At 34.4% G+C, this 27,027-nt stretch overlaps 1 protein-coding gene across 5 annotated transcripts in view; it reads right to left on the bottom strand.

Annotated features, from left to right (window-relative positions):
• The window catches only part of CREB1 (cAMP responsive element binding protein 1), an 82,089-nt gene that overhangs the window by 33,735 nt on the left and 21,327 nt on the right, over positions 1–27,027 (bottom strand). For 3 of the 5 annotated variants that reach the window (XR_011968863.1, XR_011968865.1, XM_072617397.1), the window contains exons 2-7: positions 25,486–25,606; positions 22,240–22,386; positions 9,976–10,076; positions 6,843–6,985; positions 2,370–2,552; positions 195–345 (exon numbers count right to left, since the gene is read on the bottom strand). Coding sequence is in view for 3 of the 5 variants with exons in the window: in XM_072617397.1 (XP_072473498.1) it covers positions 195–345; positions 2,370–2,552; positions 6,843–6,985; positions 9,976–10,076; positions 22,240–22,386; positions 25,486–25,599 (839 nt within the window). In the remaining 2 variants the exon portion in view is untranslated. Of the gene's footprint in view, positions 1–194; positions 346–1,165; positions 1,229–2,369; positions 2,553–6,842; positions 6,986–9,975; positions 10,077–22,239; positions 22,387–25,485; positions 25,607–27,027 lie in introns of those variants that run through there. The other 2 variants (XM_072617398.1, XM_072617399.1) reach the window with 2 other exon arrangements.

Here is a 27,027-nt window from a genome sequence, read left to right as displayed (position 1 = left end):
CTATACGTATAATAAGTTATCTAATAAATTCATGCTGTTGGTCACACGTGAGGGCAGGCAGAAAGAAGTGAGTGAAACAGCTAATAGTACAGTTCCAGCAAAACAAAATGTGTATTATCATCATTCACAAGGGACAGCATATTTAAAGGTTCAAATGGTTTTTAACTAAATTTAAGTTAATGCACTCTACATACCTATTCTTCATTAGACGAACTTCTCTCTTTCGTGCTGCCTCTTCTGCAGGCTGAGTGGGAAGTGCTGGCGATGATGCCATAACAACCCCAGGTGCAATGGTACTGGTGGGTGCTGTTCGAATCTGGTATGTCTGCACATCTCCAGAGGCAGCTGAAAAGAAATTAAAAAATAGGGATACAAGGCATGAGACTTTAAGGCGCTGCAATATGCAACTGTTAAACTAGCATCACTATAAACATGACAAAGGACAAAAATGGGATCAGAGGATTAGAGGACTCTGGCATTGTTTGGGTCATCAATGGAAACTAATTCCTAATTTAATGGATCAATGAGTAAAGCCACTTGAATGGTAAAGGATTTGACCTGTACTGCCATGTTTCTTTCACTGAAGGGTAATTCTATTCAGTTAACAGGCTTACCAACTTCTGATCTAAAAGTTAAGTAGAAAATAGCTTAGATGATCTTCTGAGACAGTGAGTATTGTCCTCAATGCCTTCTTTTGATAAAGGTAAATTCATATTTTAATATTCCAAGCAGAATCTCTTGACAGGATGTTAAAAACAACCAAGACTTCAAATGTAGCAAAAGTGATGAAAAAATAAAGTGTTATGGTCAAATGTTACAATTTTTAAAATGAAACAAAACTTACACTACCAAAAAGTATTGTTGCTTTGAGACAACTAAATTAATCACGCAGACACTGTTTTAATTGGTAAATAAATTCAGATTGTATTTTACTAACCAAAATAACCAATGAGTATGGAAAGAAACAAAACCAATATTCTTTCCAAATAAATCACTTCTAAACTAGGCATAGTATCTATACTCCCAAGGAAAAGAAATTTAAAAGAATTCCGAAGTTTTCATGAATTATTTGTTTGCTCCCAGACCTACCACCACCTTATCAGTACCAATTAAAATGTGTAGTTTGGGGGAGAAAAGTTAAGATTTATATACTAAGACGTGTTACCATCTTCAAACTGACGTTCAGAATTCAAATTCACTGACATCCTGCTTTACATTTTTTGAGTACCTGCATGTAAAGTGAAAAGGTGTTTTATTCCCATTAATATGCAGTATATTGTTTTTCAAAACGTTATTCTTTTCAGTAACAGGATATGTTCTGTAAACTGCCTAGGCTCTTTAAGTAAATTAAGAAAATATGTATGTGATTTTTTAGAATTACTCAAAAGGAAAACATCCAAGTTGAAAAGGGAAAATAGTTACTGCTTGACATAAGGATTAAAGAATTATATCTGCAATGGAACATTTTTAAGGAAATAAAAGTGATAGGTCTAGCATATATTCTTCTAACTTACAAGCTCTACTTTTAAAATGACAAATTAAATCTAAACTCTACTGTCAACTACTTATATTCTCAACATGGCATGAACTAGCATTCCTAAAAGACCCATATGGCTAAAAACCAAAAACAAAAAGACCAATTCTTCTTATAAGAATTCTAGAACCAAAATACAGAGAAATATAGGTTTTTTTCAAACCAGAAGTTGACAGAATTCAATTTCCTCTGTGATGAAACTGGATTTGTCCTCAAAAGGAACAAAGCTAAATATTACTATTACAGAATCATGGAAACAAAACTCATATGATTACCATAATCTTGACATGAATGCTCAAGATTTTTCAGCTTAAAAAAGTATTTTAGTAAGCAATCCCTGAACATTAATTAAAAAGAAAAGGTGGTAAAATCTTTTTTCAGGGAAAAATCATAAAATTTTAAGGCAGAAAAGGGCCTTAAAAATCGTCTAGTTCAACTTCCTCATTTTACAGAAGGGGAAACTGACACACAGAGTAGAGGAAGGACTTGCCTAAGTCACAGCAAATCAATGGGAAAATAATTTCATTCAGTGCACTTTTAGTGAAATGACATGACATGACATCACATCCCTGAATATGCTCCAACAATAAGAAAGCAAGACCACATTTTAAAGCCTGGCATTTAAATACTTGTTTCTGTGCCATGACATTATGGTCCAATAGAAATGTTGAAACATTTTAGAAAGAATATTATAGTCTCTATGATGAATAAAATAAAAGTTTAAGTTCGGAGCATTCTTTCCACCAGTGACTTACACTGGTACTTACTTTCGCTGCTATCGTTTATCAAGTTACAATCTTCTGGAATAATCTCAACACATTAAAAATGTTCTTACCTTGTACAACCACCTGGTTGCTAGGTACGAGGATCTGCTGCCCATCGGTGGTCTGTGCATACTGCAGGATGGTAGTGCTGGCCTGAGTGGCAGCTGCATTTGTCATAGTTAATGTTTGCAGGCCCTGTACCCCGTCTGTGCCATTGTTAGCCAACTGTATTGCTCCTCCCTGGGTAATAGCAACTAAAACCCAAAGAATTTTACTGTTACAAATAAAAATAACATCCATAAAAGACTACAATATACATATATTTACAAACAAAGTAAAAACCAAAAAACATCAAACATTTACTGTAACTAAAACCTTATCACAGTAAATGCGATGTCAAAAGAAATGTTCTACCATTTCTGAATTATATGTGGAAGAGTTCTCACAAAGGTGTGAATCCATGCTCGTTATTTCATTGTTAATGTAATTATTAACTATCAATTATCTGAAGGAAAATAATGTAATCATATCTGTGTTATTCAAAAAGAGCACCCAAGATAATTACTCACCTGTAGTAACTGTAAAGGCACGCTCAAGACCTTCAAAGGGATATGTAGGTATGTCACTATTTTTATTGTTATTATTATAACAGAGAGAATAATACTTGTACTAGCTATCTCACTGGGCTGTTCTAAGGTAAATATTTCATAAAATACTGAAAAGTGCTGCTTCTGTGATCCCACTTTTATTAGTTCATAAAATTGGAACTTAACTGACACAATGAAAAAACCCAAATCATTTGTTACTGTAAGTCAAAAAATGACTACAGTAGTGAAGCAAAACAATGGTTTTGGGGAAAATTGCAAAGATATTCTTTAGAAATCAACACTGAAGACCTTGAGTGGCTAAATACTAACCAATAAATCAACAAGCATTTATTAAATATATGTGCCAGGCACCATGCCAGGCATTAAAAAGTAAAGACAAAAATGTTTCCTTTCATGGACCTTACCTTCTATTGGAGAAGACAACAGGTGCATATAATACCCCGACCCAGAATAAATACAAAATAAATACTAGGGGGTTTTGGGAGGGATAAACTAAACTACCAATCTTAAATGATCCTCAGAAGTCCTTCTTCCTACTTAATTTAAACACAGTATTTTGTGGTAGTTATTCTTTAAGTAATTCTTTCAAGGGATAGAAGTCAGAAAATGAGTTTCAGGCAACCCGATTTTTAAGATAGGACTAAAATTTAACCAAACAAGCAGAAATACAAAGATTACTATGTATACATGACGACTGCTGATACTAGCTTGTTTCTTACAAGAAAATAACCTACCTTCAAGCTTTAATACAAATCTCTAAGTAAGTAGTCTCCAAGTTTTTTGGTTATCTATCTCATCAATAAAACAGTTTGAATAGGCAGCCCCAATATGAGTATTTATTTATGCATAAATTGCTTTATATAGCAATAATAAGTATTATGTTAATAATTATGTATAAGACATAAAAAGTAAAAAATTTTTTAAAAGGGGAGTGGGGTGAGCGGAGATAGTGTACAAGTACAGAACTTATTGGCTACATTCTCCTGGATAGTGGTTAAGTTTTAATTGCCAGTGGTGGGGGAGGAAGAAATAACGAAGTATTATATGACAGTGGGTGATGGGGGTAGCTGAATTATATTGGACACAAAACTATGACTGACTGTTGCAGGGTAAGATATGCCTCATCTCTCACTGATCACAGAGTTGTTGGCATCATAACAAGTCTTTGATTCTGCAACTCTAGGCTCAAATGGAAAAACGTTCTCTTGCCCAATCTCAGTGAGTACCCTTTATACCAGTGTCCCTGCCCCCTTTCAACTCTATATGAGAGGTATAGTTTGAATCCTGTCTCAGACACTTTACTAGCTGTGTCCTTAAACCTCTCTGATCTTCAGTTTCCAAAATGAAGGGGTTAGACTGATAGCTCTAAGGTCTTTTCTAGTTCTAAAAGTACAACTTTATGAAATCAATGAACAGTAATCAAATCAACACTATAATTCCTGTCACCATAATACCTATCAATCACTGTCCTATGAATCGAATCATCAATCACTCTGACATGTCTGTCAAAGACTTTCTTGGCCACCAAATGTTACCTTCCCCTAATGGATGCTCCTTAAGGAAAGAGATTATTTTAATAGTAATTTATATCCTAAACACTTAACAATAAGTGTCTGACCTATAGAAAACACTTAATAAATGGTTTCATTCATTCATGACAAAATACTCTTAGTGTACATGTCCCCTACTTTGCAGACCACTGATCTAAAGAAGAGGAAACAATGAATTAATATCCATGTTAGCTAGACTCTTTTTACTTGGGTGAAAAAAAAAAATCAAGCTATCATAGTAATTATTACTAGGAAATCACTGGGGTTAGAGGGTATAATCCTGCTCATTTAACAGAAGATAACTATACAAGAGAGATAAAGAGAAAAGAATCCAAAAAGAGAGAGAGAATTTGTATATCAGATAAACCTATAATTTTGGGCACATGACAGTAGGCATCAAATTCCTCGTGTATAAAACGAGAGAAGTAGCCTTGATAGCATCCAAAGTCCCTTCCGGCTTCATATCTGTGCAATATTTCTGTAAAATTACTAGGTGAAAGAAACTTTCCCAAGTTCTCTTTTAAACATCTCAGTTGGTTAGTTCAATGATAAAAACTACAATTTCCCTATACTGAACAGGATAAATAGAATGCATCATCATCCATTTTCTTAAGAGTATTGGCTTTGGAGTCAGAAGACGTGGGAATAAATCCTGACTGACAATACTTGTACAACTTTCAGTAAGTCACCTAAACTAGTTGGGCTAAAAGAATAGGGGATGTGATTATGCTTTGCACAAAGTGTTATGGTCTAGAAAGACATAAGGTATAATGAATTCTCTATATTCTTCTCTCATTGGTCAATCAGTCTCCCTTCTTGACTGTTATTTTTCCTCTACCTTGAAAAAAGAATACACATAAACTCCCTCCCATCATATTCCTATCCATTATTTCACTTTTTCCCCCAACCCCTGTGATTAACTCATCGTCACTTAACTTTCCTTCAATTAAAATACCAAGGCAGATATGACACAGATTATAATGGCTGTAATCAGTTTATTATTGCTATGATTACATATTATAAAACTTCTGAAAAAAAGGATAGTACTTTATTTTTAAAATATTCTGTTCATTTCCCTTCTCTATAAATCTCTGCCTTTCTAATCTAAAGTATTTAAGTAATGAATAAAGGAAAATGTTTCTTTTCATATTAAAGCTATTTTAAAACTCTGTTCCTTTTAACTTGTGAAAAATTTCAATTAGGAAAAGCAAAATGATTTCTTAAAGCAATAAGCAAGATTGATAAGGTCTGTGTGGGGAAGGGTTAGGTTTTAAAGATTATTTCTTAGGAGAGTGACAATTTTTAAAATTAGAGATACTAGAAAACTAATAGTACCTGGGCTGAAAACATGACTTCAAGCCTGGCGAGCTGTGAACTTCTAATCATTGTTGAGACACAAACTATTCCAAACAACTTAGCTACACCACTCGGGAGTTAGGGACATGTATGAAAAGAAGCTAAGTGATGGGCAGCACCGAGTTTTGTATAAAAAGAACAGGAGTTGAAGGGGTCTAAGTGAGAGAACTGGACAACACAAATATATTCACTGTAAAGGAATGTTGAATTTTTCAAGATAAATTTTATCTGAGAAGCAAAAAGCAGGTCCTCTTATTTTCAATATTCTTCTATGTTTGGATCCACTATATTACCAAATAGAATTCTATCAACTATTACTTTACACTAGGGATAGATCTGAATATGGAAGCCACAGCAATCAACTGTAAAAATTCAGAGATGGAGTCCTTTTCAAAACTACACTTTGGGGAAAGAACTCATTTTTAGAGAGGAAAAGGGGGAAGGATTACTCTTAAGTCTTAAATGCATTCAAAACAGGTTTCCTTTATTTGAACACATTCTTTATACTTGAAGAACTGAAAATAGGGGTTATTTTGTTCATCTTTGAATCTCCATAACTTAGCACACAGTAGGTGCTTAATTTTTGTTGAAATGAGTAAGTAAACTTATGTCTACACATTTTAGTTACAACTATACACTTTCAGAAAACAGTTTGCTGTTGTTCAATTATGTTCAACTCTTCATAACACCATTTAGAGCTATTTTGGCAAAAATAATGGAGTGGTCTGCCATTTCCTTCTCCAGTTCATTTTACAGATGAGATAACTGAGGCAAACAGGGTTAAGTGACTTGTCCAAGGTCATACAGCTATAGTAAGTGTCTGAGGCCATATTTGAACTTAGATCTTCCTAACTTCAGGCTGTGCCACACTGTTGCCCCCAGAACAGAGCCCTTTATACGGAAGACAACAGCAAAGGAAATGTAAACAGCTAGCCTGGAAAACCATGCTGCTTACGTTTTATAAACTCAAGGAGAATTTAGTCACTTACTCCTCTTTTAGTTTCTCTAGATATCAATGTGGATTACTCACTGTATTGCCCACTGCTAGTCTGGTAGATTGGAGTTGGTACGGTCACAGTTGTAATGGCTGGTGCTGATGTCTCTTCTTCAGACTTTTCTTCTTCAATCCTTGGCACTCCAGGTGCATCTGAGGATAAGTCATTCAAAATTTTCCTAGAAAAATAGTTAAGTCATACAAATCAACATAAAAGTAAAACAAAGTGCCCTAGATAAACACAAGGTAACAAAAAAGAAAGTTCAGAGAATAACAAAAAGTTACTAGTAGTCATGACTGACTACAAATTTGGGAATCTGGAGATTTACTAACTAAATAATGCATATTACAAAAAACTCCGAAAAAAATTGTTAAGAGTTAATACACAAATTCTAGATCAAAGGAAAAAGGTCTCATATAGTTTGTGTCACAAAGTAAACTACTGTGAGGAGACATCCTGATGCAGTGGAAAGAGTCCTGGTTTTGAAGTTAAAAGACCTGGGTTCTAATACTGGCTCTGTTGTGTAAAAAAATGCAAACACAACAAAAAGACCAAAGGGGAGCACAGACAAGCAGCATTGTTTTAAAAGTTACATGCTGAATGGTGACAAATTTATAATTATTGACAGGGGAAGCCAAAAGCAATGAGTTTTCTGAGGATGAGAACATATGGAAAATAAATGATGGCAGGCAGGTTGCACAATGGATAGAACACTGGGCCTGGAGTCATGAAAAAACATATTTCAGAAAGTAAAGAGAAATTAAAAAGCCTCTTGATGAGGTTTAAAGAGGACAGCGTAAAGGCTGGCTTGAAGCTTAACATTAAAAAACACTAAGATTCTGGCAACTGGTCCCATCATTTCCTGGAAAACAGAAGGAAAAGAAATGGAAGTTCTTGGGCTCAAAGGTCACTGCAGATGGTAACTTGCAGCCCTGAAATAAAAAGACGCTTGCTCCTTGGAAAGAAAGCTGTGGTAAATCTGGAAAGCATACTAGAGCAGAGATATCACCTTGTCAACAAAGGTCCATACAGTCAAAGTTATGGTCTTTTCAATAGCAATGTATAGCTGTGAGAGTTGGACTATAAGGCAAATTGAGCACTGAAGAATTGATGATTTTGAATTGTGGTGCTGGAGAAGACTTTTGAGAGTCCCTTGGATAGGAAGGAGGTCAAATCAGTCAATACTTATAGCAATTAATTGAGGCTATTCACTGGAAGGTCAAATACTGAAGCTGAAATATTCTGGACAAATAAAACGACTCTCATGTTAGGAAAGACTGAAGGCAAAAGGAAAAGGGGATGGCAGAGGATGAAAAGGATAGGTAGTATCATGGAAACAATGAACATGAACTTGGACAGACTTGAAGAGATAGAGGAGGATAAAAGGGTCTGGCTTGCTATGGTTCATGAGGTCATGGAGAGTTGGACAGGACTGAGCAACTGAACAACAATGGTGGATAAACCTTATGGAACGTCCAAGCAAGAGGAACAATAAGCTAGAGAAAAAGCAAAAGCAACTAGAAAGATAAGAGAAGTAGGTTAGTACAGGCACGGAATTCAGGCAGGACAGAAGATTTAGGACTGAAAGGTACGTATGAAGTTACTGAATTTATACTTGTTGTTAAGTTGTTTCTCAGCTGCGCTTGACTCTTCTTGACCCCATTTAGGGTTTTCTTGGCAAAGATCTCCAGCAATTTTATAGATGAGGACACTGAAGCAAACAGACTTAAATGACTTGCCCAGGGCCAAATAGCTAGTAAGTGTCTGAAGCTGGATTTGAACTCAGAAAATTGAGTTTTCCTGGCTCCAGGTCGCATACTCTATCTATCTAGCTGCCATGGGTATATATAACCCTGAACCTTTTTAAAGACTAAGAAACTGAGGACCACAAAGTCAGAATAAAAAAAACAGCTGAGATTTAACTCAGGATCTTTAACTCCAAATATAATATTTTGTTTAGAAAAAAAGTTCTAAGAAAATAGATGTAGTTGATAGCCTGAGAGCAGAATAAAGCCTCAGAAATAGCCATTAGATTTGACAATATGATCTTTGAGAAAGAAACTTTGTTCAAAGTTCTTCAAAGTTTGTTGAAAAACCAGATTTAAGAAAAATTAAAGAGAGAATGGGGTGGTAAAGAATTTGTAGTTTAAAGTAAATATTATTGCTAGAGAGAAAAAATACGTACAACTTGATCTCATTGCCCATTTTAATATGCTTCATGTTAAAAAATACAGCATAACCTGGCCTTAAGAGATGCATAAAAATTTAAGTTATAATGCTAAGCTGATATATCATACAGGAAACGAAAAATGAGACTGACCACAAATTGGTAAACAATACACCCAGTTGAAGAAGAGAATGAATTAAGTTAAGCAAAATTCCTGAAGGCTTCAATATTGGTTTATAAATATACACTGAGGAACCTGAATTTGGTTCTGAAGAAATGAACTGAACTAATCTGCCTTTGGGCAAATTACAAATAAGGTGCACCAGTTATTCTCCAGTTCCTCAAAAGAGCACAGAGAATCGCACACAAATGAGATGACCAATAACATTAGATAGGGTAATGAGAAGCAATATGGCATAGCAGACAGAGTCGGTTTTGGAGTCAAATTCTGTCACTGACACATAACAGTTGCGTGACCAGAGGCAAGTCACTTAACCTCTCAGTGACCTGGACAACTCTCTAAGATTCTAAGTTGAATAAATGATGTTCATCAACAATGGTAGAGAAAATTTCTCCACTGGGGTTTTTTCAGGCTGAAAACATGAGGTCTAGATCTATCCCCTACACAACAGAAAACAAAAACAAAAAAGCAGAAAGGTTATCACCACTGTCAATTTTAGCAAGGGAATCTGTGCAACTTTCCTTCTTTTATGATTTGAGCAAGGGTGATCCTCGAAGATCAAAGGTCACCAGGGGCCTGGGCCTGAAGTAGTATTTGTATAGTAAAGTAGTTTTGTAAAAGGAGTCCTGAACTGCTCTGCTACTAACTGAACTCAAAGTCTTCATTCCTAAGCCTTTAATTCTAAAGATGGTGTCCATTATTTTCAGGAGAACATAAACTCCCAAAGAGCTGAGGTTGTATGTAATTTCCTAACACAAAAACTCTAAACACAACATCTTATATACAGTAGAGATTTAATAACTCGTTTGAATTTCTGTACCTGTACGAGGGCCGCCTTGAAAGAATTTCTCTTCTTTTTTGAGAATCTGTGACACTATCTACTGATTCCTGTGAATCTTCACTCTCTGCAATGGTAGAAATCTAAAAGGAAACAAAAAAGGTACCACTTCAATTGAACTGTTTTACATGTAAGCAACAGGTTTCAGATGGAAAAAAGGGTTTCATGAAAAAGATTAACCCTGACTTCTTTGGTCTCAGTCCCTTCACCATGTAGAGGGCAAACACAATTTGTTAAAAGTTTACCTAAATTCAACTTTCATACTGAAACAAAAGAAGGAAGTTAATCTTGAGTAGACTAATCACTTAACTTTGGGTGCTTCAGTTTCCTCATCTGTAAAATGAAAGGCTCTTGAAGCTATGATTCCTTTTAGCTCTAAATTACACGATTTTACAAATGGATTGATTTTTATTATCTGTTCATATTTTACTTTCTGGCCACCAAGACCATCCTTTAGACAGTAGACTTTTTCTAGCTCTAGAACTCCCAGGGAGGTTCGAGGGGAGGAGAGACCTCCACTGTTCTGATTGGTGAGTATGTCAAGAGGCCAGTTCTACCCAATCAAGCTACAAGCCCTGTTTCATCTGACTTTCAAAGCTCTTCTTGCCAGTTACCATGTATACGCGTAACCTACCTCTTCACCTCCAAGATAGATGTCTAGTTCTTGAACTGTAATAAAATTAATCCTGCCAGTGCTACTAGAAAGGGCATGTCGATCTACTCTCCTATAGCTCCATTCATAATGCCTGGAACTTTTCAAACCAAAATACCCATCTTTGGACAACACTTCTCTTATATATGTTGTCTCCCTTTATCAGAATGCAATCTTCTTGAGGGCATGCTTGTTTTTGTATTTGTATTCTAAGCTCTGGGCAGAGTTCTGGGCACAAAGTTTAACAAATGCTTTTTAAAATTTAAACTTTCAATTTCATTTAAATCAATAAATAGAATAAAATAAGGTACAACTCTATACCTGATCATAATGTCTATTTATCACATAAAACACTCTTATTTGTAACGGGAACTATACTATGTACTAATGGACATTGACAGCTGCTGATGAAAAGAGGAATAGTCATGTTATACTCTGGAAATTAGTCTTAGCAAGTAAACTCAATTTGTGATAAATAATATTTCAACTCCAATACTTCAAAGGATCTATGATTTTGGTAATGGAGGCACCCCCTCCACCAACGTAGATCACAACTCTTTTGTAAAATGTTCTTTAAAAACTGCAGTGGCCAAAAATTCAACGCTCACCAGCCAATATGGGGGAAAGCCTCTCCAAATCTACTAAGCTTGTCCTTGAAGTAGGTATAGCCTATCACTGAGCTTATATGCCAAGCCTTTCCAGCCTGGCAAAACTTAACGCTCTAGTGATGTATTATCTAAAATCTACAATTATCTTCACAACAAGACGATACATTAGGAATGGGGCTTTAGTGGAAAAGGACGCATACTAGAATCTAGGTCTAAAGCTGAAGGGACTTTAAGAGCCATTTGGTACCATTCTTTTACTTTAGAGATGAGGAAACTGAGGTCCTGGAAAAAAGGCGACTTGTCCAAAGTCAGAAATGTATTATTAGGCACAGAACTAGAAGCCAGTGATTCTTAAATTTTATGTAATAGTTGAAAAAACAGCTTCTATACACATTGTAAATCTATATAACACCTTTCTGAGGCTGGTGTATCAGAGATTTTTTCCATTTTACAAAAGAGGAAAATGAGGCTGTGAGAGTGTAAGGTTTGTTGCCATATTTCATAGGCAGCATGAAGTAAATGGCAAGGTTGGAACTTTGGCTTGGCTAGTCCTGCCTGGTTTAGAGAACACTGTAGGCTGTACTTCAATATGCCAAGTACTTACAAATATTTCAATTCCAAGTTCTATGTGGATGACGGAAAGCTGGTAAGGGTAGGTGAAGGAGAAGCAGGTGAAGAGGGCAGAGTTATAGGAATGAGAGGAAAGAAGCAACTCAGCAAGCTCCAGGACTGAGCTGAGGTAAACCAACCTTGCTACATTAGACTGTTGCCTTGAGTTGAGTCCAAGATCTTGCTTATTTATGTTGCCTTCTTTGAAAGTGCTTACTTTTAGGCCAGAAGCATGGGTTAAATGCTGCTAGAACTTATCTGAATGTTTAGGTAAAGTTAAAAATAGAACCATTTTGGCCTTGATTTCCAAAGAGAAGAAGATGACTTTCCATTTTGGAAAGTGGAGGTGTCTCATTTTGTTTTATTAACCAAAAAGTCTGCTCTTAATCATGTAATAATATTCCCACTTGCTAGAACTCTTTTTGTGAGCATGAGCATAAGCAGTTAAGTACACTCACCTATGTTTTGTAGTATTCAATACTATTACCATGCCTGTTTTTTCTTCTTTATCGTAAACTATTCCTTAAACGTGTAGGACCAGTCTTTTTAGTATTTGGGTCACTTAGCCCCACAGAAGTCATGCAAAAACAAGACTTCGTAGTCATTGGAATGTTATACAAATGTATAGTATTTACTTCACTGTAAATATTGGAAGGGGTCAATAGTTTGATATTTTTGCTTTAAGAACAAAACAAAAAACCTGACTTCTAAAATGTTGGTTAAACTACCCACTGAGATCTTCAATACTTCATCCTTAAATCTAATGTGCAGAGATTAAACCTTGACCTTAACGAGGGAAAATTATTCCCTGGCCGGCCTTGACATTAAACCATGCATCATTACTCCAAAGTCTGATCAAATCAAGTCAGGGATGTAGAGGATGTTCTCCACCCACATAATATGGTACATCAATTTAATTTTTATTTCTTCACAGAAATTTGCCCTGAAGTCAACTTTTCAAGAATGTACTCTCTTAAGACACAATTTTAAATACAGCCATCACATTAGAATAAAAGTTGACATTTGACTGGGCCTCCTTTGAAATTCTTAGATATTTGAATACAGATGAGCTCTACCAGCCTCAGCCTCCCTAATTAGCAGGGATTACAAATGTTTGTTACCTTGTCCGGTCTCATTTAATTTTTTTAAAAAACAAAATGAAAAATCTCTCTTTTTTTTCTTTAGTTTCAAATTCTCTACCTTTACTCATTTCCCTCAGTATCTTCCCACTCCTCACTGGAAGGCAAGAAATATACCTACTATGAAATCATGCAAAACATTTCCACATTAGCCATTTCTGTGAGGGTGGGAAGCAAAATAAAAATATACTTTGAGTTGTACTTGAGTTCTATCCACCTTTCTGGAGGTGGGTAGCATTTTTTCATCAGAAGCCTTTGGGAATTATTGTGGTTTACTGAACTGATCAGAATAGCTTAAGTCTTTCACAGTTGTTTATTGTTATAATATTGCTGTTACTTAGTACAATGCTCTCTTAGATCTGTTCACTTCACTTTCTGTCAATTTATATATGTCTTTCCTGTTTTTTCCTCAAACTATCTCCATTATTTCTTATATCACAATAATAATCCATTACAACTTGTTCTGTCATTCCCCACTGATGGGCATCCCCCCAATTTTCAAATCTTTGCCACTACAAAAAATGATGCTATAAGTATTTTTGTACAAATGGGTCTTTTTTAACCTTTTTTTGATCTCTTTGGGGTAGTATTGCTAGGTCAAAGGGTATACATACATACGTGTTTTAGTCTGTTGGGCATAGTTCTTAATTATTCTCTACAACAGCTGGACCTATTCAAAGCTCTCCCAACATATTATATATTAGTGTACCTACTTTTCCACATCAACCCCAGAATTCATCATTTTCTTTTTGTCATATTAATCATTCTGATAGTTGTGAAACAGTACATCAAAGTGGTTTTAATTTGCATTTTTCTAATCAGTATATGACTACTGATAACTGATTTTTTTTCTTCTTTAGACTGCCTGTTCATATCCTTTGATTACTTATCAATTTGGAGAACAGCTCCTATTTTTATAAATTTTACTCAGTTCTCTATATATATGAGAAATAAGAACTTTGTAAATACTTGCTATAAATTCTATTCTTCCCTCCCAGTTTCCTGCTTTTCTTCTAATTTTGGCTGCATTTGGTTTTGTTTGAACAAAAACTTCATGTAATCAAAATTACCCATTTTATCTCCCATGACCCTATCTCTTATTTGGTTATAAACTTTTTCTTCTCTTATCCATAGATTTGCTAGGTAATTTCCCCCCCATGTTCCCTAATTTGCTTATGCTATCTCCCCATTTATGTCTAAACCATATACCCATTTTGAGCTTATACGGTATGAGATGTTGGTCTATGGCTAGTTTCTACCAAACTGCTTTCTAGTTTTCCCAGCACTTCTTATCAAATGGTGAGTTCTCAGGAAAATAGTTTGGATCTTTGGGTTTCTCAAACACCAGATTACTATTGTTACTTACTTCTGTATATTGTACACTTGATTTATTACATTGCTCAACCACCCTATTTCTTATCCAGTACCAGACTGCCTTGATGGTTAGTATTTTGTAGCATAGTTTGAGAACTGGTATTGCTAGATCACCTTCCTTTACTTTTTTTTTTAATTGACGGCCATGATATTCTTGACCTTTTGTTTCTCCAGAGGAATTTTTAAAAATTTACTTTTTCTAGCTCTATAAAATACTTCTTTGGTAGTCTGAATGGGATGGTACTGAGTAAGTAAATAATTTAGGGTAGTACTGTCATTTTTATTATATTGGTTCCATCTGCCCATGAGTAATTACTATTTCTCCAGTTTTTTATATCTCTATTTGTATGAAGTGTTTTCTAATTGTGTTTATGGAGTTTCTGCCTCTTGGTGGGTAGACTCCCAAATATTTTATACTGTGTGTAGTTGTTTTACATGGAATTTTTCTATCTTTTGCAGCTGAACTTTGTTGGTAATACACAGAAACAGTGAAGTGGATTTATTTTTTATCCTGTAATTTCACTGAAGTCATTAATTACTTCAGTTAGTTTAGCTGAATTCTCTTAGGGTTCTCGTTAAGATTTTCCATTCACTGCTCATGGCTAGGCCATACCAATATATCAAAAATGATAATACTGACAAGCTGAATTAACTCTTTTAATACTATACAAATCAAAGTACTAAGGGAATAGTTTACAGAACTGGGTCAAATGATAACAAAATTCATTTGGCAAAGTAAAAGATCTAGAATAGTAGGGGAAATTATGAAAAGATTTAGGGAGAAAAAGGGAATAGCTCTTCCAGAGCTCAAACTATAAAGCAGCAATTATCAAAACCATCCGTTATTAGTTAAGAATACAGAAATAGATGAATGGAATAGACTACACAAAAGAGAATCAGAAACAATGGAACTCAGGAACCCAGTTTTTTAAATGGAAAACATAAATTAGGGAAAATCTCCTTTTTAGATAAAAACCTTTTGGGAAAACTGTAAAGAAGTCTGGTAGAAATTAAGCATAGATCAATACCTTACACCATATTTCACAATAAGTTCTAAATGAATATTTGTTCTTCATAGCAAAGATCATAATAGAAGTAAAAGAGCTACTCACAAGAAAAAAAAAAGATTTTCCATTCATGTAGAGTTCTCATCGTATCATCTGCCAAGAGTATTAAGTTTTATTCCTTCAATGACTATTTTTATTCCTTCAATTTCTTTTTCTTGTCTTATGAGTGACAATATTTCTAATGTAATATTGCGCAATAATGGTGATAATAGACAGTCTTGTTTCAATCTGATCTAACTAGAAAGGCTTTTTCTTTATCTCCATTACAGATAATGGTAGAAATATCATATTCATCATTTTAAGAAAATCTCCATTCATTCCTATACTTTCTAGTGTTTTTTTTAAAAATAGGATTGGATGTGATATTTTGTCAAAAACTTTTTCTCATCTACTAATATAAACATTACTTTTGTTGTTTCTGTTATTAATATTGGCCAATTATGCTGAAAGTTTTCCTAATATTCAATCAGGCCTGCATTCCTGATATAAATATCATCACTTATTTACAGTATATGATCTTTGTGATATACTGCTGTAATCTTTTTGCTAATATTTTAATACTCATAATTAATATTTTTAAATTTTAATGTTTTATTTCCTTGTACTAATATTCACTACATTCATTAGGCAAACTGGGTTATAGTTTTCTGTTTTTGCTCTCCCTGGTTTAGGTTATCAAAATCATATTTGCATCATAAAAAGAATTTGGTAGAAATTTAGTGGAAATTTCTTCACCTATTTTTTCAAATAGTTTATATAGTATTGGAATTAGCTGTTCCACAAACATTTGGTAGTATTTACTTGTAAGTCCATTTAGTCCTGGGGATCTTTTCTTAGTGAACTCATTGATGGTTGCTCAATTTGTTTTTCTAAGATATTTAAGTATTTTGTTTGCTCTTCTGTTAAACTGGGTAATTAGTACTTTTATAAATATTCACCCACTTCAATTAGATTGTCAGTTTTATTGGCATTTAAGTAGGCAAAATAATTCCTAATAAGTGCTTTAATTTCATCTTCATTGATGGTGCAATCAACCTTTTCATTTTAGATACTGGTAATTTTTCTTATTATTAAAAATAAAATTAATGGTTTACTTTTTTGTCTTTTTACCCCCACAAAACCAGTTCCTAGTTTTATTCAACTTTTTTTAAAACTTTCAAATTTTATTCATCTTTTCTTTGATTTCCAAGATTTTTCTTCGAGGGTTTAGATGGGGTTTTTTTCTTCTTTTTCTAATTTTCTTAGTCAAATGCCTAATTCATTGATCTACTCTCTCTTACTAAGTATCTAGAGATACAAATTTCTCCTTTCATACTGCCTTGGCTGCAGCGATATTCCACAACAAATTCTGTTATGCTGTCTCATTATTGCCATCATCTTTAATGAAATAACTGTTTCTGTGATTTGTTCTGACTCACTCATTCTTTAGGATTATTTACTTTCCAATTAACTTTTAGTCTATGCTTCTAAGGTCCTTTATTAAATGTAATTTTTATTGCTTTATGGCCCCCAAAGGGTGTATTTAATATTTCTGCATTTGTTTGTGAAGTTTTCATATCCTAATAGTTTTTGTGAGGGTGACACATGAAAAAAAGGTGTATACTCCTTCCTATTCCCACTCATTTTTTCCCAGAGTTGTATCCTATCTAACTTTTCTAAAATTCTATTTATCTCCTTGATTTCTTTCTTACTTCTTCTATGGTTAGATTATCCAAGTCCCTCACCAGTATAGTTTTAGTATCTATTTCCTCCTGTAATTCATTTAACTTTTCCTGCAAGAATGTGGATGCTATGTTATTTGTTGCATGTTTAGTCTTGACACATTTTATGTGTCATGACACAGCCTATGGTACATTTTAGCAAAATTTAACTTCTCTGTTTACCTTTTTTAATTAAGTCTAGTTTTGTTTCTTCTTTGAGATGATTGCTACCCCTACTATTTTTTTCTTTAACTTCAATTGAAGCATACTAGATTCTACTTCAGTCCCTTATCTAATTCTGTGTATGCTTTTCTGTTTCAAGTGTATCTTCAAGTGTATCTTCAGTCAACAACATATTACTGGATCTTGGTTTCTAATCCATTCTACTATTTTCTTGGCTTTTATGGGTGAGTCAATTCCATTCAAATTCAGTTACGATTGCTAACTGTGTATTTTTCTCTATCCTCTCCTATTTTTTTTTTTATTAACCTTGTCCTCCACTTTAAAAAATCTGTTTATCTTTATCTTTTGATCACTGACTTCTTTAATTTACCTATCCCTTGTATTCCCTCCCCCTTTTAGCTCCTTGTACTTCTCTGTTGGATAAGATAAAATATCTATAACCTGCTATATGTGTAGATGGATTCTTTAGATTCGAGTGAGGTTCAAGTGCTGCCTGCTCCCCCTCATTTTTCTCTCCAATGTAAAAACTCTTCCTTGTGCACCTCTTTCATGTGAGAAAATTCTCCCCATTCTTCCTCTCCCAATACATCTTTTTTCCTCAGCCTTTCATTCTTTTTTTTGAGATCATCCCAATATAACAGACTCATACCTATCTTAATAATGATAAAGTTTTTAAGAGTGACATGCATCACCCTCCCATATAAAAATGTAAAACCATTTTAATATTTAGTAAGTTTCTCATAATTTTCATTCCAGGTTACCTATTTAAGCTTCTCTTTGAGTCTTGTGTTTGAATTTCAGATTTTCTATTTAGTTCTGCTCTTTTCACCAGGAATGCTTGGAAGTCCTCTATTTCATTAAACATCCATTTCTACCCCCTGCAGGATTACATTTAGTTCTGCTGGGTAGGTATACTTGGTTGAAATCATAGCTCTTCTGCATTCTGGAATATCATATTCCAGATCCTCTGCTCTTTTATTATGGTAGATACTAAATCTTTTGTGATCTGACTATAGGTCCATGGTATTTGAATTCTTTCTAGCTGCTCACAGAATTTTCTTCTTGATATGGGAGTTCTGGATTTTGGCTATCTTATTTCTAGGAGTTTTCATTTTGGGATTGTTTTCAGGAGGTGGCTGGTGGATTCTTACAATTCTATTTTGCACTCCAGTTCTATGCTATCAGGACAATTTTACTTTATGATTTTCATATAGTCTCTTAAGGTGTCTAAAGGTGACAGCCTTAATCAAATTTTTGCTTATAACTACCTTTTGCTATCCCTGATACTTTATTAGCCTGTGTCCGTCCCAAAGGGCTCTTTAATTCAATTTATGACTTTATAATTATTCCACCAAGGTGTTTCATTTAAAAATAAAATTTTAGTTTATTCTATATGCGGATAATAAAATCATTGCATGACATGCTATATATTTAACATTGAAGTTAGGTGCATTTATACAGTGGAATGGGTTGTCTTTCTTCAAGAGGCAAATTATTATTTCAGCAGATTTTGGATCTCACTGGCATTATACTTCCCTCCACTGGTACAACATCACAAATATCCAGTGTAATACCTGACCTGAAGATCTGATTTTCACAGATCTTCCCTGTAGATTTGTTGTTTACACAAACTAGTAATAAATGATACTGTAACGTAACCAGAAAACAACTTCACCTGCTCTTTTTCTTCCTCTCTTCTATAGTTACTAGGCTAACACTGTAAAGTGTTCTACACTTGTAGTATTATTCATCACCATATTTACTTTAATAAAACCACAATCTCATCAGTATATATACTCCTTCTATAAGTATACATCACAATCCATCTGTTGCCTCTCATTCGGAATATTTCTTGCCTATATCATTCTATAGAACCTATATCAAGAACACATCTGCTATGCCGGAAATCTTCCCAAACCATTTAAAGATTTATAACCATGATTTTAAGATATTCTCAATCACACTTTATTTCATTCTCTCATCCTTTTTGCCAGTGTACTCAAGATGCAGAAGGAAACATACATTTTTTGGACAAGGCCACTGTGTATATTCATTTTGCTTGACTGACTATGCTTATTTGTTATAAGGTTGTTACCCCCCTCCTTACCCTTTTAAAATTTCTCTTGGTTTTTAGTTGAGGGTTGGCATGGTTGGGGATGAGAGGAAAGGATGGTTTTGGGGGAGCTAAATGACTTTTTAAATATCTCTCCTTGATCTGTTTTCCAGGTTGGCTGTTTTTGATGTCAGGTATGTTTATATTTGCTTCTATTCTTTAATCTTTTGACTATGTTCTTATTTTTGTCCTATGAAATCACTGTTTTCTGTTCGGTCTACTTTAGTTTTAAGGTAGGTGGTCACTTGGGTAAGGCTTACCACTTTCTCTTCAAAGCTCTTTATTCTGCTTCTAAGTTTTTCAATTCCTTCTAGGTGTTCAGATAGTCCTTGTAGAAAAACCACCTTTTCTTCTGCATTATTGCTTGCAGTTGTTAAATAGTTACACACTCCTTTTGAGAGATCTTTATTTCTACAATTTTTTTTTTTTACAATGGCAGGTATTTTCTTGATTTTTTCATTTCTCTACCTTTACATTTTGAAATGATGATGCCCTGGGTCCCCTGGGGTTTTTGTGCTGACTTCTACTTTCTAGAGTTAGGTCCTTATGATCTTTGAGATTCAGAGTGCTGGATCTGCAGAGCCCTCTATGGTATTGCAGGATAGAGTACCAGAAACCACCAAACCCCTAGATGCTTGGGTTTTCCCAGTCAATGAGCCACCACTCTTTGGGGTAGCTAAGGTCTCCAACCTGGAGCTTTCTCAGGGGATGCCTCTGGACAGTGTTATAGGTTTCTGTGGTACTGATCACGTTGGGAAACAGGGCTTATTAGCCTACATAGGGACTGGTTTTGCCAGTGGCACTCTTTCTTATGATCATGATAATCTTATCCTGCTCATAGGAGTCTTTCTGGCTGACATTTTATGCTATTTTAGAGTGGAAGAAGTCATTGACTGTAGTTTCTTAATATTCAGTATAGTGTAAATTTCATCAGGAGTACGTTATGTGGGAACTGTGAAGTCTGTACCTCTAATTCAGATAGGCATCTTAGATCCTTTACTTTCATATGCAAATGTTCCCTGTAAATATTTAGCTTAGACAGCACTTACATAAAACTTTCTTTGAATTTATTTGACAATTTCTTGCTGTTTCATGTGATGATACTGTTTATAATTTTCCTTTCTCCTCCTTGGTAATGTTTTGCAAATGACTTTATACTCTAAGCTAGTGTTGATTTTGGTTGCTACATCTCTGCTTAGGCAAAATATAACTGCTTGGCGAGTAACTGGGCTTTTTTGGTCTCCTCATTTGAGCAACCATTTCATACTGGCTGAGATTCCTTAAAAAATAGTGATAATCAAAGTTAATATCTTTACCTTAGTCACTTTCACGTGTCACCACCATAAAACAGATCAGATGGAGCATCAGTAGCTTCATATTCACTTGCTATAGATTTTGACTTTTTCTCTAATCACTTTATGTCCTGGCTGCACAAAGATAATCAACTGTGAAATGGCTTCATGTGAGTCATTATTAGTCCTCTCCTGTATGTTTAAAATATAGTCAATTTCATTTATTTTTGTGATGCTGTTCATTGTTTTCTATTTTTAATGTTTTTATTGTTTCAAAAAGATAATATTAGTGATATATCAATGAGAAGAGTCTTCACAGCATCTGACCTCTAATATCTTCATCCAGAACCTTATCTTTCAAAATCATTTTCATTGTTTTCTTTTTGGCTCATTTTTATACTTAAATCAATGATATTAAAGCAGTGCTGCACTTGGAAGGGCTAAAGTGTTTTAAGTCTGAGAGGCCATAATAGTACTTAAAAATTTTTTTGTGTGTGTTTTGCTAATACTTCTCTTTATTATTTATTCCCTCCCAATTACATGGAAAAACAATTTTTTACATGTTTTTTAAAATTAAAGGTGCAAATTCTCCCTCCCTCCTTCAGAAGGCAATTTGATATAGATCATTACCTGTTATGTCATGCAAAGCATTTCCATATTAGTAATTTTGTGAAAGAAAACAGACAAAACACACAAATGGAAATCAAGTTTAAAAAAAATATGCTTTGATCTGCATTCGTACTCCATCAGTTCTTTCTCTGGAGGTGGTTGGCGTTTTTCATTTGTAAGTCATTGTCAATTGTCTTAAAAATCATTGTATTGCTGAGAACGGATAGATTATTTGCAGCTGATCATCGTACAATACTGCTGGTACTATGTACAATGTTCTCCTGGTTCTGTTCATTTTCCTTTGTATCAGTTCACGTAAGTATTACCAGGTTTCTTCTCAGAGCATCTTGTTCATCTGTACAATATTGTACAACAATATTCTATCACCACCATATACTACAACTTGTTCAGCCATTTCCTCAGTTGATGGGTATTCAACAGTACTTTTTTTTTTTAAGCATCTTGTAAGGATGTTAAATACTCAACCTAATTAGATATCTATGAGCATGGTCCCTGAGATTCTCATTCTTAGACAACTTGTTTTTCTGCTATCCCTTCTAATTGCAGCAAGGGCATTTCACTTACAGGAGGGGCTGAAGTCAGTCAAAGTTAGCATCAAAACTTAATACCATAATAACTGTCTCTTCAATACCTTAACCAAGCCACATGTTGAATGATGAAATGCCTGGTCTGATTCTATCTCTACATTACTTGGAAAGTATGTTAGGTACAAGATAATAGATGTTGGCCAACAGGAAACAAGCGTTTACTCCAAGAGAAAACCACACTACCAATTTTTTTTTGGTAAGTTTGTATTTATCACTAATTCTGTTTTTAAAAGAAAAAGAGACCAGTAAGGTTGTGTGCAGCTTATACATTTGCAGATTGAAATATGCATACCTGAACAGTTTGGACTTGTGGAGACTGAATAACTGATGGCTGGGCTGCCTGAATAACTCCATGGACTTGAACAGTTTGCCCATTAGGGAGCTGCACTAAGGTCACTGTTGGAGCAGATGAAGTTGCATGAGCTGCTGGCATAGAAACCTACAAAAATGGAGAAAATGTTACAACAGATACATTACGGCTAATAACAGTAGCTCAAAATCATGTAGCACTTTATTAGATAGCAGTTCATGTGACAAAATTTAGGGATTTCAGTGAATTTTACAGGTTCAATAAGCCAACAGTATGATACAGAAGTAAAAAAAGCTAATTACAGACTACATTATAAGTGGCAGTGACCAATGTCTTAGCCCAGTGCTTATTACATAGCACTTAACAAAGTCCTTCATAAATGTTTACTGAATGAATGAATGTTATTCTCTTGTATTCTGTTCTGCTTAAAGCACTGCTGGAAAACTGTTTAATTCGGACTCCAGCGTTAAAAAGGGTAGCAGTAAAACGAAGAACCGGACAAAGAAGGGGCTCAAGTTTATGACATATGAAGAATAGTTGAACAGACTGGAGATGTTTAGGCTGGAGAAGAAAATTAAGGGAAACAGTATTTGAAGGGTTGTCACATGGAAGAGGAATCAGAAATGTTCTTTTTGACCACAGAGGGCAGGAATAGGAACAATGGATAGAAGTTGTAAAGAAATTAATTCAAGCTTGATGTAAAGAATAATCTCCTAATAATAAGAGCTGTACAAAGGTGGAATGAATATGCTACCTTGGATCTCTTTTGCTGAAGGTCATCAAAGAATGGATTACTCCCTATCAGATATGACTCAAAGGGAATTCTTTTTTCAGGAATGGTTTGAACAAGATGGCCTTTAAAGATTACTTCCAACTTGGAAATTCTGATTGTGTACTATCTTCACAACAACTCCTGAGCTTGTAAGTGCCAAGTACTAATATCTTTGTTTTACCAAGAGTAAGTTATTTTCTTTGGACCACAGAAGTGGAAAAGATCAGTAAGTCTTAAAACCAGTTTTTCTAACTTTAAAACTCTTTCTTCTGTACCTTTCATTTTCAAAACTACCATTATTTTCAACAATGAGAATATGACATCAATTGGGAAATACTTTACTACATGTAAGGAAAGTTATGGAATGTAATTTTTTAAAGAATTACTAAATATACTTGTTTCTTCTTTTTCTATTATTTGATCCTACAGCAGATGCTGCAGGAACAAAATGAAGCACTTTGCACAGTTCCAAACTTTGGGTTTAGCTTAAAAATGACATCTCCAATGACAATGTTAACAAGTAATTGAAATATAAAAACAAATTTTTTATATTATTAAAAATTATTTTTAAAAGTTGTAAGAAACAAAGTTACTCTCAAACAGAGGTTAAATGTTTCTAAAACAAATTTACAACAAAAGATTTATTATATGTCATATATGTAACTTCAATAAATTTTTAATCATTTAGTTAATATAAAATTTTTTTTTATTACAAATGAGTCCAATATTGCTCCCTTGTAGATCAGCAGACAGGGAGGGAATAAACTCATGTTAAAAGTTCTTTGTTAGTCTGGGACTAACATACAATTACAAGATTCTTCTTTTTACTTGGTTTTAGAGAGTAACTTGCTAAAACACACAGAGCTACAATGGAAATGGGTGAATTTCAGCCTAGACATAATGCTTTTCATGTATCTCTATTCATGAGTTTATATTAAAGTCTCTTTATATGTATAAATAATGATCAAAAGATCATTAATAGCTTTTTTTCTTGATATTAAAGAATAACAGTGATGAGAAACATAAGGAGAAAATGATGTCAACAGAATACATAAGTTTAAGAACTTCGAGGGGTGAATGAAAAAGGTGACACTTTAAATTTGGGGAAAACATAATGACTATATATTAACAGGCCTATGAAAATATAATTTCATAGATAGAATGGCAAATACAAATGGCTTGAAGGAAGTTAAAAAAAAGACAATACTTTATAGAGGATTATTTTTTGGTCTTGACTTGTGAGTTAACTGCTATGTAACAACTAAACTCCCCTCACCCCCCCAACAGAAGCTGAAGAAATTCCTACCTACATGAAAGGGCAAGTGTTTGCAACTTCCAGGCTTACATTACTGCTTAGGGCACTGCAAGTTTAAGTGCCTCACTCAGGGTCACAGCCAGTCAGTACACAGAAGAGGTATGTAGTAAGAATACATTACCCCTTGAACTTCTGACTCCAAGGCTGGCCCTTTATTCATATGCCACTTACATTTACTAAGTTAAAATGTGTTTTAATAATGATTAACTTATACAGTGCTTCAAGTCTGCAAAATGTTTTATGTCCACTCCCTTATCCAAATCTCTTAACAATTATATAAGGCAGATACTATATAGTGATTATCAGAGGCAGCTGGATGGTACAGTAGGTAGTGACAGAACTGGAATCCAGAACACCTGAGGACAAATCCAGTTTCAGACTCACTGTGTGACCCTTGGCAAGTTACTTAACTTATGACCACCTCTATTTCCTTCCTGTAAAAAAGATGATAATACCAGCATCTACTTCCTAGGGTTGTTGTGAGGATCAAGTGAGATATTACTGGTAAAAGTGCTCTGCAAACCGTAAAATACTATACAAATGCTAACTGTATCATCATCATCATCATACCAACAAGGAAACTATGGTTCACATGAACTAAATAAATGTCATGTCCATGATAACCTAGACTACTATCAGAAATGAAATTTAATGTAAGTCTTTCTACTATAAACTACTCCACTATCTACCATATTGTATTATTTTCTGTTTGTAGACAAAAGGTATGAAACTACTATCTTGGAAACTTACTTGTTCGAATAAAATAATGACGTTCCTTATTATTTTGTTCTGTCTTCTGGGTTATATACAAATAGTACTCCAGAGAAATGAGCACTATGAAAAAAGAATAGCATTTTCCTCTAAAGAATACAGCATTTTATAAATATTAGGAAAAAAAAAAGAATATTTAAAAATTGTAACTGTAGAATTATTAAACTTTGTATAACAATGGGTACTTTTCAGTTTTGCTTTATGAACAGTTGTTTACAAGAATTATGCCTATCTAAAGGAAATAATTTTTAAAATTTCATGTTTTTCCATTCAGTCCAGGTATGTCACTACATTAAAAATTTTATTTTCTTTTAATCCAAAACATATTTAAATTATACAGCTTAATAAAAATTCCAAAATTATCTTATACCTGTGCTAATGTTGCAATCTGTGGTTGTGTCTGTACAGCCATCTGTTGATTTTCTGCCTCCGTTACAGCTGCATCGCCACTCTGTTGGGTCTCTGCACTAGATTCCATGGTCATTTAGTACCTATAATCACAGTAAAATATATTCTTAAATATTGATGTGTCTTTTTAATGGTTCTATAAGCATTTCCTGATTTATGAATGGATTGTCTTTCAAAAAACATTTGTGAAAAGTTGTTTAGAGTTCTGCCTAACGAGGCTAATAATTGTGTTTAGGTTCCCAGCTATCTCAAAAAACCTACTTTATGAAACATTGCAAAAGTACTATGTAGTTTCTAATTACTGTTATATAAAAATAGGTTTGGAGTTGTAACTCAGAAATAGGGATGCTAGGAATACAATTTTCCTGCTAGTCCTAGATAGCAGAAGAAACTCTCTTCCTTCATTCCTCATCTTGGAGCTGAAGCGTAGAAAATATTTTGATGAGGTGTGAAGCAGGTGGGATGGGGTGGGGGGAAGGAGACTAAGTAGTAGACAGAGCTCTCATAAGGGATGGAAAGGGCACAAGGCCATGAATGAGAGTGTGTAAGAATCTGGGTGCCATGACTGATGTCATTTGAAGGAGGGAATTCAATGCCTAGAAGCAGTGGTAGGAGACAGAGAAGGAATAGGATGGGCAAGTCAGAGGGTTTAAAGGACCCTAGATGTCCAATCTACTATCTCCCACCAAATGCAGGAATACCATCTACAAACATCTCTGGCCAGATGATTGATTACATAGCTCCTGCTTAAACAATCTGCTGATGAGAAAAATTCAGTAACAAGATCCACTCATTCTGTTTTTTTGGACAGTTTTGATTACTGTAAAGTTTTTCTTTATACCAAGTCAAAAATCTGCTTATTGTAACTCCTCCCTCCCTCATCCCATGAGCCACATTCTTTTTTCTATAGTTACACAAAATAAATCTAATTTTTCTTTTTTATGAGAAAATATTTGAAGACTATTATTACAGGTATCATTTCCCTCTCTTATAACTATTCCTCATATAACATCTAACAAATTCAATTCAATTATTAACCATCTACACATTTAAGGCACTGTGCTGAAAGATGAAAAACAATGGTTCTTACACTCAAGGATCTTACTAAATCTAGCATATTATGTATTATAAAATTTTATAAAGTGTTTCCCTCACAATTCTGAAACTTGGAATCTGATAAGTGACTTGCCTAGCTCACGGTTAGTAAAATGGCTAAGCCTGGGCTTAAACCCAGTTCTTCTGACTCCAAATTTAGGTCTTTTCCAACTGCCATTACACCACTGGCAATCTTTTTCTGAAAAATGCCACAAGCATTTTGCTTTTTGTTATTGGTTCCTCTTAAAACGGGGGTCTTACAACTGCATAAATTATTTAAGACCTAGTTAGACCAGTGTGGAATTCAGGGGGACTATAGCCTCCTTTGATATGAACAGCAAACTTCCGTTGATATTGCTTAACAAGGTATCAGTTTTTTAGGCAGTTATACCACACTATATTCCATATA

Source organism: Notamacropus eugenii, chromosome 6 (assembly GCF_028372415.1).
Source record: "Notamacropus eugenii isolate mMacEug1 chromosome 6, mMacEug1.pri_v2, whole genome shotgun sequence".
In the NCBI taxonomy this organism is placed as follows: Eukaryota; Metazoa; Chordata; class Mammalia; order Diprotodontia; family Macropodidae; genus Notamacropus; species Notamacropus eugenii.
This window is presented reverse-complemented; position numbering and strand designations above follow the sequence as displayed.